The sequence below is a fragment of the Epargyreus clarus genome, unplaced genomic scaffold, assembly GCF_041222505.1.
Source record: "Epargyreus clarus isolate Ecla_fem2 unplaced genomic scaffold, WU_Ecla_fem_2.2 ptg000009l, whole genome shotgun sequence".
Classification (NCBI taxonomy): Eukaryota; Metazoa; Arthropoda; class Insecta; order Lepidoptera; family Hesperiidae; genus Epargyreus; species Epargyreus clarus.
The window spans coordinates 9,340,530-9,355,653 of NW_027332217.1; the positions used below are offsets into that span (position 1 = coordinate 9,340,530).

The 15,124-nt window shown below is 35.9% G+C and overlaps 1 protein-coding gene across 1 annotated transcript; it reads right to left on the reverse strand.

The window, feature by feature from the left end:
- Positions 1-138: 138 nt before the first annotated feature.
- Positions 139-15,055, reverse strand: S6kII (Ribosomal protein S6 kinase II). The gene is made up of 14 exons (XM_073076693.1): positions 14,809-15,055; positions 14,141-14,416; positions 13,740-13,925; positions 13,242-13,526; positions 12,957-13,111; positions 12,667-12,754; positions 11,797-11,927; positions 11,008-11,160; positions 8,401-8,538; positions 7,881-8,087; positions 6,615-6,814; positions 6,229-6,326; positions 5,590-5,817; positions 139-4,440 (listed from the first exon to the last, which is right to left on the reverse strand). Exons 1-14 carry the CDS (start codon positions 14,914-14,916, stop codon positions 4,330-4,332), a joined length of 2,364 nt encoding a protein of 787 aa, XP_072932794.1. The 5' UTR covers positions 14,917-15,055; the 3' UTR covers positions 139-4,329.
- Between the last annotated feature and the right edge of the window lie 69 nt (positions 15,056-15,124).

Sequence of the window (15,124 nt, forward strand, 5' to 3'; positions counted from 1 at the left end):
TTATCTGTTTTAATGCAATCAATACCCCAACATTTCTTACAAACTCCAAGTAGAGACCTCACCTGAGCTTTTCTGTATGATGATAAGAAAGGAAATGCAGGAAATAGATTTTGTTCTTAAGAGAAATAAAACACAAAATTAAGCAATGTCAACAATATATATATTACATCTGTAACCAAATATGAATTTCTACTTTAACAATTTATCTTTAATAATTGGATATCTATGACAAAGATAGAAAAATAGATGTGAAAATGTAACATTCAACACCACATTGTAACTACTTGCTTTTAGCTTATCTGAATTTAATTCTGTGGTCCTGTTTACAGTTTGTATTATGTGCTATAAACATTATCTTGTGATTAACAGTCGGATAAAAATAGTGTTCAGTAAACACTACAGTGTTGTGATTTCGTAATAAAATACTTTTCTTAGTAGTAATAAGAGTGCAAGCAATCACTAGATAATATGGACAAGCAATTCAAGACTTTAATGAATAGTTTGTACAAACCACCAATGTAGTTAAGTTATTTATAGGACAAATTGTCTTTTCGGATAAATCTACTTATATAATGTGACTATATATTTATAGGACATTGTCTTTAATAATGTTCTTACAAGACGTAATACATAAAATTAAACTGCACCAATAAACTAATATTTATAGCACACTATAAATTTTAGAAGTGCTCTTAAGAGTTATTTCTTAAATCCTACATGGTAATAACACCATAAATCTGACAATTTGCATTTTAGTCATACTTTGAGCACTTACTTTATTTTAGAGTGCAGATGTTTTTATACCATGCACAGTATTACAATCCAAAGAAATTTCAACTTATGGAGTAGCATATAGGTTAGGAACCAAAAATTTGGCAGCTCTTATCCAAGTAAATACATTGACTTTGAAAATTTTATAAATTTTGTGTGAAGATAAATGCTACTACATATAACAAGGACTGTTGGCCATACTATTATGTTTACCATGATATGACTTCAATGTCAGATTTTCTTACACCAGATATGTTTTATGTTTGTCTCTCATCTCCCAGAAACTGACTTTAACACTTTGTCAACACTTTTACGAAGATTTAATTCAATAGCCTTAAACAACATTAAGTATATCAATTCAATTCCTTTTTTGATACTTAAAATAGTTTTAAATTTAATTTTAATATCTAACAGGAAAGTACTATTGTGATCAAAAATGTGCATGATCTATTATTTATTAATAATATTTGTATGAAATGAATACGAAAACCATATTCATAATAACGTACAAAACATAGTCACGCAATTCACCTGACGTTAATTCCCGTTATCAATATAATCAATCTATCCACTGTTGTTACCAAAGATCGACAGTTAACTATTTTTGTACAAATTATCAAATTTTATAACTGTGGTACGCAACACTTGGAAAGGTTGATTATTAAAAACGGGCATAAATGACCACAACAGTCTATAGAAATTTTTGAACAAGTCATCAGGTAGATACAGTGCTATTCCTGATGACTAAATTAAAACATCTATGCATACAAGTTTTAACAACTTGTACATGTAAAAACTATACTGCATTCGTTGCTGGTATATGGCAGAAATAAGGAAAGAGTTATTTGTAATAGTCAAAGAAAGTTACAAAAGATTGTACTACACATCAATTATAATAATATAAAGGTAGACAAATAGTAGTAATTTCTTAAATTTAGTAACAATTCTTACATATTACTTCACAATAAAATCACTTGCATTACTTTTATAAGCAATATAAATCTCAAAGCAAGCACAGATGTGAGCACTTCATTACTTTGCAATGGAAATTAATGTTATATAATTAATGCATATTATTATAAGTAGGCAAGATAAAGCAGGTAATAGTATCTCGTGTTGTCTTAACTTATTATCCTGAAATGCGAACTAATATTATGGTATCTCATAAAGAAATTAAAGGTTTCTGCATTTTTTTATTTTTTTTTTATAAAATCCCAAGTCTGTGCTCACTTTACAAATTAAAAATTTGACTACCAATATATTCTTTGGTAAAAGTGACATTTTGAATAATCATACCTACATAATCATAATAATATAGATTGATTAAATTTAAGTTTTTATGAAGAAATATAAAAATATACATTGAATATCATTGTAACATTTTTAATACCATCACCACGTTAAATAAAGGTATAGGTACTTAAGTTTTTATATTGTTTTCACATACACTTACGCGGAGAAATACTGAAAGAGGTCAACATAGGTTGGAGATGTTATCTTAATCCAATTGATAAGAAAAGTATGGAAATGCTACTTTTACAATAACAACAACAAGAACACTACAGTAGACAAATAACATCTACAGTAAATAATACTTATTACTAATTCAAAGCAGATAAAAAAATAAACATTGAATGTCTTAAGTTCTAAATGACGTAAGAAATGTATTTATTATGTCGATATTGATGCTAATTGAACAGTTTTTAATATTAGGTACATAACATTATGAGAACTTTAGGCCTGTCAAGTTACCGAAGGAATCACAATTACTTTTAATTAAAATAGTACGATTTAGTACTTAACATTGGCGATATAAATTGTTAAATAGTTTAAGAAATCTTATTGTATTCATCGGAGGGGGAGCCTTACATTAAAAATAACGGTATGACATAAATTATTTGTATAAAGTATCATCAGTAATCTCTACAGTAGATATGGAATAACGCGGTAAATACCTATCATTTCATTTGAATAATACTGTAAACAATAAAATAGAAATATAGTAATTAGCTAAAGAGTTTAACGCTCGAAAATTTTATTGCACATAAATAAGTTTTTATAAAATGAATCTTTTAAAAAATATAAAATGGCACCAAAGGAGATAAAAATAAAAGGTGGGTAAAAAATAAAGTTAAAAACTATGATGTATTTTTCTTACACTTATAATATTTTGAAGGAAGACGATTTATCATCAAGTATTCTATTTAATGGCATTATGAGCACAATGCCACAACATTTTTTTATTTGCATAAAGTTCAAGAAAAATATAATGTAAGAAGATTAGATAGATTTTAATTTAATATCTGTACTTATGGTACGGTTTGTTAAAGCCAGTAAAATATATTTGTGGCCTTTTCAATTTCTAATTTTGTCTGCAATTTGAGCCATTAAAATCTCAATGGAGATCTTTGGTAAATCGACTTTGTGCTAAATTTAATTTTTAAGATTTTTTTTTTATAATTACGATCAGCACAAAGCGCTGCCTAAACAGGCACTTTAATAAATCTTAATACATGTGATATATATTTTTGTAAGTCCAATTAATGGGACTGGTGTATATTGTAAATACATCATCATGTTACATTATTATGTAAATGTTTGTTAAATCCTAAAGGGACTTGTAAGAAATCTGTTAAGGTTTATTTCCTAAAGAAATCTACCAAACAATATGCGCGAGATGGAATGTCTCAGGAATAAGTACTTACAACATAAAATTATTATGCAAGTTCATAAAATGCAATATTTCATAGGTAATGAGTGAGCTGGCTCCAAAAATCTTAGGAGTCAACAGAATAGCTACTAGACGTAGCTAATAATCTCACTGTATTCTTCTGTACAGTTTTTATGCCCAGTTTTATTAAATTCACTCGGATTTAAATAACATTTTTGGACTTAGTACACCTCGAACAATTAATAAATTGCATTGATAATGATGTCTAACCATTGACACTATCATAATAGTTTTTAACTCAAAATAATAGTAGTAAATCAACTGCAAATGGGTAGCAAGGATGCTGATGTAACTCACGTATAGTAGTCCATTTGTACCATAACAATATAACAATTACTTTGAATATTACACCAGTGTTACTCAAGTTTATATTGCCAAATACAAAAAATACACACTTTAAGAAATTTATACCAAACGTGTTTCTTTCAACAAAGTTTTTCAGTTTCCATGTTATGTACAACAAATGACCTAAATATTGAATTATTTAAGTCTGTTTGTTAATTAGGTCTGATGCTAAGATATAGTAGATAGACTAAACCTGTTATCACCTTGCAACATAGTACATACCTTATCAATCAGCCTAAATAGAGAATGACGCATTGTGAGGATTTACGTCTTGATATCTAACGATGACGTTCTTGTAGGTATATAGTCAATTCAATCATCCTTACGTAGTGTTACATTCCATATAACAAAGGCCACAAGACCATAGCCTTCACATTCTATAAGGAAACGCGTAGCCAATATTGGAACGTAGGTTTTGATTATGATGTTCCATTCATCATTTTCAATACAATTTATCATGAGTACCGTGTGTCCGTTCGTGTTCACAATTGCGTGGGCGGGAAGCGACGTTGAGGCTTGCTCCGACGCTGGGCCAGCGTGGACTGGGACACGGGGCCCAGTATCTGTGGTGTCAGGGGTGCAGCCGTCATCGCCTGCGATTAAATAAATAAATAACGCTTAATGCTATCTACACTCACAGCCCCACACTAGGATTCTCTTTATCGTGGATGCTATGGACACACACACAAATACACAAACAACCAGACCCGGAAACAAAGACCTAAATTCATGATTTAGATATCTGTCTGGCCGGGGATTGAACCCGGAACCCCCTGCGCGTCAGACCGGTATGGTGACCGCTCCGTCACGCGGGTCGTCAAAAAATGATCATAGTAATTAAACTTATTAAACTAGATAATATATAGTAATCAGCATATAACAGTGTAAGGATGCTTATTTCATGAGTTTGTATAAACATTATATAAATTGTATTACTTTTGTAAAACATTTTCTTTTAAAATACTATGAATATGTATGCTTTAGTTAACAGGAATGTCTTCACCCCCAAGTAATCTTGTAGACATTTGTAAAAGCTTGTAAAATAAGATTAATTTGAGGCCTCATACAAATTTTCGCCCCGGATCTCCGACGGGCATACTCCGCCACTGGGAATGCAGCCATAATGTCGCTATGTAAATAAAAATAATATGAGGAACCGACCGGCTCTGGCTGCGTGCTCATTCTTCCTCGCTTAGCCGATTGGCTCCTATTGCGAGCGCATCCGTTTTCAGATTTACCAGCTTTAGCGGCTTTACCAGCCGGTCTATGTGAAATAGTTGGCGGCTCCGCTGCGGCCAATTCCAACCGGATTGTATGTGAAAAGAAAAATGCGGGCCGATATTCTCCGAGCAGAGAGCAGTGATAGCCTAGTGGTTAAGAAACTCGGCCTCTCGATCGAGGGATCCGAGGTTCAAATCCTAGGCACGTACCTCTGATTTTTCAAAGTTATGTGCGTATTAGAAATTAATGGTCACTTGCTAAAAGGTGAAGGAAAACATCGTGAGGAAACCTGCATACCTGCGAAATATATAAAAAAAAAAGAAAAATCTCAAATGTGAAGTCCATCAATACGCACTTGGCCAGCGCGGTGGACTATGGCCTAATCCTTCTCCTTATGAGAGGAGACCCGTGCCCAGCAGTGGGACAGTAATGGGTCGATGATGATGATGACTCTCCGAGCCGGTCTGCGTGAAGGGACTCTAAGACATCCCATCTTAGCTGTGAACTATGTCTAATATTACCTGGAAGGTGAGATCGACAGCGCGGCGGAGGTCGGCGGGCGGCGGCGCGTCGTCGGGCGGCGCGGCGCGCGCGGGCGGCGGCGGCGCGGCGGCCGCGCGCGCCAGCCACGCCTCGCGCAGCAGGTCCGCGGCGCGCGGCCGCTGCGCCGGCTCCAGCTGCAGCATGCGCCGCACGCTCGCGCGCGCCTCCGCGGACACGTTGCGCCACGCGCCGCCCGACACCTCCACCTGGACACAGAACCACGGTATTAATCAATAACAATCGATCTGTACATTGATTCGCATACCAGAGATCGACATTCGACAATTAATAATAACGTTCGTTATTTATAGTCATTCCATTTTAATTTTAATTACCAAAAATGGAAAGTTGATAATTTCTTGTAATAATAATAATAATTAAATTACTAATTAAATTTTAATTAATTAAATTAAAGTACTAATAACGACCGCCAATAATACATTATTCATATACATATGACGTTATTGATGTGAAATTCCATCTAAGTCACATAGCTTAAGGGGTTGAATAAGCTTAAAGAGCGAACATATTCAAGGTACCACACACGAATATTCACTATCTCCTAACAAGTGATTAATAATGTTGTAATATGTATACATAAAAATGTATAATCTTACCTTTCCTGATTCAATTCTTGCTAAAATAGCTTCTGGAGTATCATCGCCAGTTGAAGCGAAAGGTGTCCGACCAGACAGCATAATATACGCGAGTACACCTAAAACAATATTTGTCAATCTTCATACTGCAAATATATTTTTTCCGGTAATCAATTTAACTTAAACAACACTAAATAACCACTATATCTAGTTAGTACTTGTTGTAAATAGTCATAGTTTATATTGCCAATTAATATAATTTTGATAGTGTCATCCACTTCGACATATAAATACATATCCAATCATACATAAAAATAAAAAAAACACACATAGAACAATCAATTTATTTATATTAAGTACTTAAATCTTTAGTCTATAGACATCGAATATAAGTGAATATTTCATACCCAAACTCCAAATATCACATGCCGCATCGTAGCCAGCTCGCTTGAGCACTTCGGGAGCCACGAAGTTGGCTGTATAACATGGCGTCATCAAAAGGCCGTTCTCAGCACGCAACTGTTTTGCCAGCCCAAAGTCCACCAGACGAATATCTTCAGGCCTCTTCTCCGCCGTCGCGTACAATATGTTTGATGGCTTAATATCTCTGCAATAAGTATAAATAATTAAGTATGTTGTTTGAGGTATAAAACGTGTAATGTAACAAGGACGAAAACATTTCCGGTTATAAATTATAGCTAATAGACTTAAAATGAATTAGGGACAGAAACAAGGTAAGAGTTCAAAGTAGTGACATCTTTTGTTTGGGTGTTTCAGGTAGCGGCACAGCGTGATGTATTGCAGCAGCTCTACCATGCAGTTAGCGCACGCACCTGTGCACGACGGTGTGCCGGTGCAGGTAGTGCACGGCGAGCAGCACGTTGCGCAGCACGGGCGCGGCCTCGTGCTCGGGCAGGTAGTGGCGCTGCGTGATGTGCTGCAGCAGCTCTACACATGCAGTGAGCGCACGCACCTGTGCACGACGGTGTGCCGGTGCAGGTAGTGCACGGCGAGCAGCACGTTGCGCAGCACGGGCGCGGCCTCGTGCTCGGGCAGGTAGTGGCGCTGCGTGATGTGCTGCAGCAGCTCTACACATGCAGTGAGCGCACGCACCTGTGCACGACGGTGTGCCGGTGCAGGTAGTGCACGGCGAGCAGCACGTTGCGCAGCACGGGCGCGGCCTCGTGCTCGGGCAGGTAGTGGCGCTGCGTGATGTGCTGCAGCAGCTCTACACATGCAGTGAGCGCACGCACCTGTGCACGACGGTGTGCCGGTGCAGGTAGTGCACGGCGAGCAGCACGTTGCGCAGCACGGGCGCGGCCTCGTGCTCGGGCAGGTAGTGGCGCTGCGTGATGTGCTGCAGCAGCTCTACACATGCAGTGAGCGCACGCACCTGTGCACGACGGTGTGCCGGTGCAGGTAGTGCACGGCGAGCAGCACGTTGCGCAGCACGGGCGCGGCCTCGTGCTCGGGCAGGTAGTGGCGCTGCGTGATGTGCTGCAGCAGCTCTACACATGCAGTGAGCGCACGCACCTGTGCACGACGGTGTGCCGGTGCAGGTAGTGCACGGCGAGCAGCACGTTGCGCAGCACGGGCGCGGCCTCGTGCTCGGGCAGGTAGTGGCGCTGCGTGATGTGCTGCAGCAGCTCTACACATGCAGTGAGCGCACGCACCTGTGCACGACGGTGTGCCGGTGCAGGTAGTGCACGGCGAGCAGCACGTTGCGCAGCACGGGCGCGGCCTCGTGCTCGGGCAGGTAGCGGCGCTGCGTGATGTGCTCCAGCAGCTCGCCTCCGCGACACAGCTCCGTCACCGCCAAGATTCGCCCGCTCTCCTCGTGCACGCCACGCAACGTTATGATGTGCGGGTGCTGGCTGTATCTGTGAACACAATGAACAATCATAAGTTAGAACCAGAACATATACGACCCGCCTAGTCGTGGCCGGATTCAATATAGGTTTTTGTAAGTAATGCCCATGTAACTCTTGATCTAATAATAAACGGTATCTTAAATAGCAACTTTTGTATATTATCACTCATACATTATGATAACTAGAGACAGAGAAATTACATGAAAGTACATTACGCATTATAAAAGTATAAAATATAGGTTAAGCCTCTGAAATAAAATAGTATAGCACAGCAAATTATATGCTATGAAATATTTGGCATCATTTGATTTGGTACTCTTACCTTAAAAGAATTTCAATTTCCTCACGAGGATCGTATTGTAATTTATCCATAATCTTAACAGCATATTGCACTTTTGATGCCTTATGTTCACATAACCGAACCACCGAAAACGAACCTGTACCTAATTCGCCCATTAATCTGAAAGTGAAATATGATGTTTATTATTATCTATTGATACATATAAGGTTTCGTTTACCTCTACAAGCAAAGAACGTTTCAGACACGTACCGTGGCAGACAAAGTAGCATTTTCCTATACAATGTGTATTAACATATTTATATGAATCGTAACATTAGTAACTCGATCGTACAGACACAGGCCATTCCTTTCAAAATATTATATAGAAAAATACATAAGACCGATCATAATATCTACTATTTTTCGAAGTTGATAAAATATTTTTGTGTTTGACGTGGCCAATGTCTGGCAAGATCAATGTTTGTAAACAATTGAACCCTAATACTAAAGTTATCCTGTGGCCCATAGTTTTGTAGAGTGGATAACAGCACCACCACATGTCCTTTGGTCTAAAGGCATTGATAAGTATAGATATCTCATCGTCTTGTAATTGAAGGAAGCCATTAAATGGCTTAAACAGCTGACAATGTGTCAGCCATTTAATGTTTGTCATGGTGCAATTTACGCGTAACAACGCCGACATGTGCAGTTACGTGGTGCAAAAACACGAAATCGAAAAAAGTGCGGAAAAATATCAAATATATTTTTCAAACACGAAAATAGATGACAATCGTTACATTTTCTTGTTAGGAGTGAGTAATCTTTACTAATCTATATGTCTGAGGGGAAGACAAATTGCAAGACGGTATAGTATTCAGAAAGCAGTGGAATCCTATTTGTGGTTTCTTAATTCAATATAACGGTACATTACAGAATATGAGATTTAATAATGTTATAACATAAAACATGTTACATTCAGCTTGTATCAAACCATTATGTTGGGATTGCTTGGGTCTCCTCTCATAATGAGAAGGCCAAGTGGGAATTGTTCACAAATCTTTCATTTTTATAACAAAAATCAGGCATGTAGCGTTTCTCGCGATATTTATATTCACCGTTAGAGCTATCTAATTAATCTAATCCATGTCTTTGAAAAAAAGATATGTGCCTGCCTTTCGAAAATTTCGACCTCTGGGCTTTACCAATCATCGACCTCTATTCTCTTTTATAACTAAAATTATTAGTCGTAAGATACAACTATTCATTTGAGTTAGTTAGAAATAAGTTACGACTTGTAACTTATAATAATATCAATATGTTGTAGGACGGCCAATTTACGCACTGGTTTATAAATTTCATAATTTATAATTGGGTATTTATATATCCCGTTTACATTTCCCGTTGTTTATTTACCTTAACAATTTGAAATGTGAAACTGCGACATCAATAATTTGTCACATAGTATACATAATTCAACTATAAATAGTCAACATATGATAACAATGTATGTGGTGTTAAAATAACCGGATTGTAGTACTTGTTTTCTTTACATAAGCTTTAAGAGGATTAGACGTTTCAACGCCTTCGCAAAATCAATCGGTAGCAAAAGTATAGAAATGTGTTACGCCACTCTTACTTCCTATGCATATGAGTCGTTTACTACTTAGATGGAGCAAAATTCGAAAGAGAGAGAAATGAAGAATGAGAAATGAGAATGTCCCCTTTATTTGGAGCCAAAAATTCTAGGCAGCAAACCCTTGTCAGATAGTTGTTAGGTAGTTTGGGTCAATAATGCACGGTAGATAATTGTCGACATCCCATTACTGTCCCAAAGCTGGGCGCGGGTCTCCGAATGAGTGGTGTTTAGGCTATAATTCAGCACGTTGGTCAAGTGCGAATTGGTAGAGTTAAGATACCTTTCATATATATTTTTTAAAGATCCCTCAAGCATGTGGTTCCCTCATGATACTTTGCTTTACCTTTATAGGAAGTGAAAATTAATTTCTAATACGCACAAACTTTGAAAAATTAAAGGGTGTATCGACGGAATTCGAACCTGGGACCTCCCGGTTTCAACCAGTCGATAGGCCATCTGCATTTTGTCATATATTTTCATAGTTGTAGCAGGTGCTATACACAACTAGCAAGGTGATTGATGCCTGCGATATCTATACCAACTTTTTGTGATAAACATCTATAACATAAAAATGAATCGCTAAATCTGTTGCTAAGAGCAAATCTCGAAATCGGCTGAATCGAAATCCTTGAAGTACGAGGATGGTTCTTACGGGGAGAAAAAATAAAAAAAATGCCTGTAAAAGTCTAAAAACAACACTTTTTCTATGTTCCCATACAATAGATTTTTAATAATACTTACAAGTCAATTTGAACTTGAATACCATACCATAAAGTTTAAGTATTAGTGGACGGTTATGCCTTCCCAGAACCCCTCCACTAATACATAAACTTTATGTTATGGTATTAAAGTTCAAATTTACTTTTAAGTTTTTGTTTGCTGTAATTTAATAAAAAAAAATGAACTGAATAATTTGTATTAATTTTAAAATCCTACATCTGCACATTCATTGTGAGGCGAAACGAAGTTCACCGGGTAAGCTAGTTTATAATATGTATTGATATTGAACAAACCTGTATTCATCAAAGAAGTTGTTCCTATTAACAAAACCAGCCCAAAATTCTTCTGTTGATGTCTTAGTTTGCGCTATGTGATTCTGATTCTGGTTCGTGATGGTCTTGTTGCTATCCTCATTAAGCAAGCAGGGGGCCACGAAACTGAAACCTCTGCCAAAGAAAAGTCATCCTCATCAGCAAAAATACAATAAAATAAAAACATTTTATTTAGTTTGTATTGTGCAACAAAGTAAGAACTCCTTTAAATTTTTTGAAGTGTATTCATAGTAGAATAAGCTTATGAACTATAAAGGTTTCTAATGTAATACATAACAGCCCTATGACTTAGAAACAATCTTATTTGTTGGGCACGAAGGTCGAACGCCCACGACATCTCTAGCATAGGGTCTTATCGAACTTACTTGTGTAATGATCTTAGAGCTTGTCTTTGTAAACTGGTGGTACATGCAATGCATTTTTTTTATATATTGAAGTAGTAAACGAGCATGCAATCCACCTGATGATAAGTGGCTACTGCCACCCATCAATATTTGTTTTAACCTCAGATAAGATCATATATCTACCTGTGATTGGCCACAAGTGTATTGCTCCCCTGAGGACTAATACCTTAGATAAGTTTGTCTTCTTTACTGTCACTGTCTATCACCTTTCGAATCGGAATACGACAGCACTTAACACTGATTTTATTCGGCACAAATTACAACCACCATTAGTCGCTTACTAGCTAGGTTATTAAATCAATAGATACCTATTCAAATTGAAACTATGTTTTTTCTAACATCTTACCTAAAAAGTTCGTGAGCATTTGCAGAAGCGGGCACGCCCGGGGAATCTCTTGGCGTGCGACATGTGAATTCTGAGTCGAAATAAAATGCGTCGTCCGCTCTTGACACCGCTGGCCGAAAAGGTGGTATTACCTGGTAATATACAAGTTAATTTAATATTACTGTGTACTACATTCTATTATTTTTTTTTTAACACGCTTTTATTAGCTTCACTGGTATGTATGTAAGTTTGTGGGTTTGTGTGTAACTCTCCTTTGGATTAAGAGCAAGTGGCTTATTACTGTTAGTATATATCCCCACTTTAAGTGTTCGTTAGCTGAGCGGGTTAAGATGTGGGTCTTCGCTTTCGTCAACCCCACAACTCATCGGTCGTGAGTTTTAAACCACGGTAAAAAAAATCGGCATTATTTTTAACAATAAATGGAACTAAAGAATGAAAAGCAAATATATTGCTTTTCGAAAAGTGATAAATAGATCATAGAGCTTTTTCATAATTATACAATTAACTGTTCCTTAATTGATTCTTAGATTGAACATTTTTTTTCTACTTTTTAGTTGGTTTTATCATAAAAGCGTGTTTTTTAGTTTTCTTTTAACTATATTTTTCCTAGGGGAGGTTCTGTTGAGACCCTGAGCAGTCGCGATAAGCTTGTATACGTATAGTTAAGTCACAAAATAGGTCCAGAAAAGATTTAGTTGAGCTATTTAGTTAAGTGTTCTGAGCCAGAATAAATTCTGCTAAACTGTTTGAATATCAACACATTTTAGTTGAACCCATTGTTTTTAAGTCTTCTTGTATTTTAAGAAGAACACAAAAAGCAACATGTGCTAAATTGCAAATCCAAATTAATAATTTAACAATTATTCTTACCTCTTTTCTCTGTAGTGCATCCCAGTCTATGTTCACAAAGAATTCGTGAGATTTGATATCCTCAATGCCATTAGGGCCTGCCCCAAGTCTAAAATTATACATAAATTTTATATAGAGTATATGTTAGTCTATGTTCCGTAATTTACATTGCAGTTATTTATATTTTAATAAGTCATATTCTAAAATGCCTGTTAAAGCTAATCATTATTTTTAAAGTTTTTTGAGAAGACACTTTTGCATAAGGGAAGCAAATGAACAAAAAACTGAAAAACACATATCAGTGTACTCACCTGTTTTGAGGATTTCTCTTGAATAAAGCTCTTAGTAGTGATTGTGCTTCTTCACTCAAATTTGAAGGCATTCCAAGTTTTGCTTTTAATATTTGGGTCATTGTATCATGTCTGTTTGTACCATGAAATGGTAGATTTCCAGTAAGCATCTCGAACTAAATAAAATATAATCAAAACATTATTAAACATGTATTAAAGTTATTATAAAAATCCATGACAGATTTCTTTCTACTTTAAGGAATAAATGATATGGTTGGATGATTATAATAATATGAGTTAACTTACCATAAGTACACCAAAAGACCACCAATCAGCAGCAAAGGTATGCCCCTTCCTATTCACTACTTCCGGAGCCATATACTCCACTGTACCACAGAAACTGTAAGCTTTATCACTTGTTGGAGGTAGTTTAGACAGACCAAAATCAGTTAAAGCAATATGGCCATCAGCATCTAGTAAAATATTCTCTGGCTTAAGATCCCTGTATATTATTCCCAGTTTATGCACATGTTCTAAGGCTAAAGCTAATTCCGCTAAATAAAATTTCACATCCTCTTCAGTAAACATTACCTAGAACAATAAAGTAATTAAAAAAATAAAAGATAACTTTGTTTAATAACTATCAATATTGTTAATTAGTGTTAATATTGATAATTAATTTCAGAATTGTTAATTAACTGTTACTGTTAATATTAACAGTTAATAAATAAAACAATTGTTACATATATAAATATAAAGAAACATTGTATTCATATTTTGATTTCATAAAATCTTGAGCTTTACCTCTTTACTCAGTCGAGAGAACAAGTCCCCACCACGCAGGAAGTCCAATATTAAATATAATTTACCAGCTGTTTGGAAGGCATAGTGTAATTTGACGATAAAAGGATGACCCATTTCTACTAAGATGTTCCTTTCCATCTTAGTACGTTCCCGGTCTCTGACTTTAAGTGTTGCTTTTTTAAGTACCTTAAAACATAAAAATTGTCATCTAAATCATATAGCTTATTATTGTTCATAATTTAAGGTGCATTAAAAAATATTTACTTTACGTAAATATTATTGAAAATTCTCTTTCACAGCAAGGATTGACTACCCATATTCATGTTTTACACTAGGCACATATTGTTATAACATAGTTTACTTTACAAATTTTACAAGCTGTTAATCAAGGAATATATTACCTTCATGGCATATAGCGTGCCTGCATCCAAACCAACAACTTTTCGCACTAAAAACACTTTACCAAAGGAACCTTCACCAAGGACTTTAAGCAATTCAAACTGTGATGGATCTGCCTTCTCATGTCCTTCCTTGACAACATCTTGGAGTTCCACCTCCCTCTCATAGTTGAGGTCTACTGAGGAGTCTAGACTCTCCGCTGTGGAGGTCTGGCGAGACTCGGCCGAGTTCTCGACAACCATAGGTAAACTGTTGGCTGTCTGTGCCGAGATACCACGCTATGAAACAGAGAAAGCAGAATGACTCAAAATCTTAATACAAAGTCAAATATTTTAATAACAATATAAAATTATGTACTGTTGTTTTACGAGTCTGTTTACTTACATATTAAGGCACCTGTAAAATCTCCACTTGAATTAAGTTACGAAAAACAATGATAATTACCAAAATCAAAAGTAAATCTTATCAAGGACGTCTACTGTGAAGATACCCGATAGAGTATTTTAAAACCCTAAGTAAAAGTGGGCGTTATATATGCAGTGAAATTAAAATCAAACATGCAACATGTTAACAGGCGCCAGTATAATACAATAACTATTTCAATAGAATGACTAATCGACAAGGAAAACATTATTAAAGTAATGGTTTGCAAACAACATCAGGAAAATACCGTGTTATCTCCAACATTCTGCATTCGCCAGGGATCCGAGGAGTTGGCCAGAGGCATACTTTTATCTTCCAAATAAAAACATTCAGCAGAAAATATGTTAATTCTCATAAAAACTGTAAATTTAAATATAAAACTAATATTCCATATTATTCATTCATAAACTATAAAGCAAGCAACTGTGACTGTTAGACTGTGAGTGTGACCGTGTGACGATATAAATACATAGAATACCTACAATATAATAGTACACATCCAAAGAAAATTTATGTACACCATAGAGTATTATTATATACACACAGAGTACAGAGTAATGTAC

Excerpts from the sequence above, each read along its gene's own strand:
- S6kII (XM_073076693.1), bottom strand. The coding sequence starts at position 14,916 with ATGAGAATTAACATATTTTCTGCTGAATGTTTTTATTTGGAAGATAAA. Across the intron at positions 11,161-11,796 it reads AATGCTCACGAACTTTTTAG|AGGTTTCAGTTTCGTGGCCC; the intron begins GTAAGATGTTAG and ends TTTCTTTGGCAG. Across the intron at positions 4,441-5,589 it reads CTGTCGATCTCACCTTCCAG|GCGATGACGGCTGCACCCCT; the intron begins GTAATATTAGAC and ends ATTTAATCGCAG.